This window comes from Hemibagrus wyckioides, linkage group LG18 (genome assembly GCF_019097595.1).
Source record: "Hemibagrus wyckioides isolate EC202008001 linkage group LG18, SWU_Hwy_1.0, whole genome shotgun sequence".
Lineage (NCBI taxonomy): Eukaryota > Metazoa > Chordata > Actinopteri > Siluriformes > Bagridae > Hemibagrus > Hemibagrus wyckioides.
The window spans coordinates 16694927-16696896 of NC_080727.1; the positions used below are offsets into that span (position 1 = coordinate 16694927).

Sequence of the window (1970 nt, forward strand, 5' to 3'; positions counted from 1 at the left end):
ACAGAGTTTTCTCTCAGCTCTTTGCTTTCTGAGCCTTCTGCTTCTCACACTGGAGCATTCCCCCACCCAACCTGCTCCTGGGATTAAGGAGATATTTGGTTAGGTTTTCATTTATTTCTAAAGTGTGAGTGGGATGATTTGCTGTTAATTGTGTCGACAATTGCAAAATCTTGCAGAAAATGTGTTTTATTTTCAGATATTAAAGTATCTCCTTGTATTTAGTGATCCCACATGGTCATAAACCTGACTTGGGCATTAATATTTGAGTCGTTGTGTGTGTGTGTGTGTTTCAGTATATTGTCATGTTTTTATTTTTCATCCAGATTTACAACGAAGAGATTTTGGATCTTCTATGTACGTCAAAAGATAAACCCGTTATTAGCATCAGAGAAGATCCAAAAGAAGGCATCAAAGTGAGTTTCAATATCAAAAGATGACTCCTTAGTCGTACGCTTAGATCTTGTTATATTTCAATAATTAATGCTTAACTTAGTTGAAGTGCTGCTGTGGTGCAGATTGTAGGTCTGACGGAGAAGGAGGTGTTCACCGCTCAGGAGATGGTGGGCTGTCTGGGGGCGGGGAACTCGGTCCGTACCGTAGGCTCCACGGCCATGAACGCCGCCTCGTCCCGTTCCCACGCCATCTTCACCATCAGCCTGGAACAGCGCCGCGGAGGTGACAAGTGAGTCGGTCACACGCTTTAGCTGTTTGATGATTTTTTTTTTTTTCATTGTGTTGCTCATTTGCATGAACTGATTATTCAGCTGCACCCAGGACTCGTTAATTCTCTCTTTCTCATGGGAACAAAAGTCTTTGTGTATACAGTACTAAGGATTTTGGCAGCTCTGATCCCTGCAGTTATTTTTATTATTCCAACTGTAATATTTTTCTGAAGGTCTCAAACAGCCAAAATATTAATCTAAAATAAACGAGTATTATCATTTTGATAATAATAAATAATAAAGTATTATAATAATAATAATAATAATAATAATAATAATAATAATGACCACGTGTCAAAACGAGGGATGGTAACAGAAATAAGGAAACACTGGCATATTATAGGCTTTACTAACTACTCCCAAAAATTTTGCGAACGCTGTGTCATATGTGCAACAAACAACGTTGGGAGAGGCATTCTGATTACTCAGAGCGCACATCCGCCACCACAAAGGCCATTTGAACACTTACAAATGGACTTTATTGAGTTAACACCTAGCAAGGGTAAGAAGTATTGTCTGGTTATAGTAGATATGTTCTCTAAATGGGTAGAGGTGTTTCCTGCATCTAAGCAGGATGCTAGTGCAGTAGCAAAAGCACTACTCACTGAAATTATTCCACGGTGGAGAATTCCTGAGAGAATTGGTAGTGATGATGGTACCCCATTCGTGAATCAGGCATTACAGAAAGTCAGTGAATACTTGGGATTCAACCTGAAACAGCACTATGCTTATCACCCAGCTAGTGGTGGAGCAGTAGAAAGGAAGAATGGCACATTAAAAAATAAATTGGCAAAATGCTGCGCTGAGACAGGTTTGTCATGGGTCAAAGCCCTCCCAGTAGTGTTGATGTACATACAAGCATGAGCAAGAGGGAGAGCTAACCTAAGTCCATTTGAAATCCTTTTTGGTAGGCCATTTACCACAGAAGTGGGTTTTCCAGGAAGGCAGAGACACAGTATTGGCAAATGTGAAGATCAAATGTTGAATTATTGCATAAATTTGTCTTGTGTTATCTGATATTCACAGGCAGGTGAAGGACGCCCTTCCTAAACCGCACACAGACACCTTGCATGACCTGAAGCCTGGTGAGTGGATTGTGGTGAAAGACTTGGAAGAATTGCAAGGCTAAGCGTTGGTTGGGACCGTTCCAGATTCTGCGGACTATACCCACTGCTGTGAAGATAGCAGAGAGAGCAACGGAGATACACACCAGTCACTGTAAGCGGGTACCAGTGCCGGATCAGGAAC

At 41.3% G+C, this 1970-nt stretch overlaps 1 protein-coding gene across 1 annotated transcript; it reads left to right on the forward strand.

Annotated features, from left to right (window-relative positions):
• Positions 1-302: 302 nt before the first annotated feature.
• Positions 303-1970, forward strand: LOC131369191 (chromosome-associated kinesin KIF4A-like). The gene is made up of 3 exons (XM_058415671.1): positions 303-413; positions 516-682; positions 1749-1970. The coding sequence occupies exons 1-3, from the start codon at positions 303-305 to the stop codon at positions 1849-1851; spliced, it is 381 nt and encodes a 126-aa protein (XP_058271654.1). The 3' UTR covers positions 1852-1970.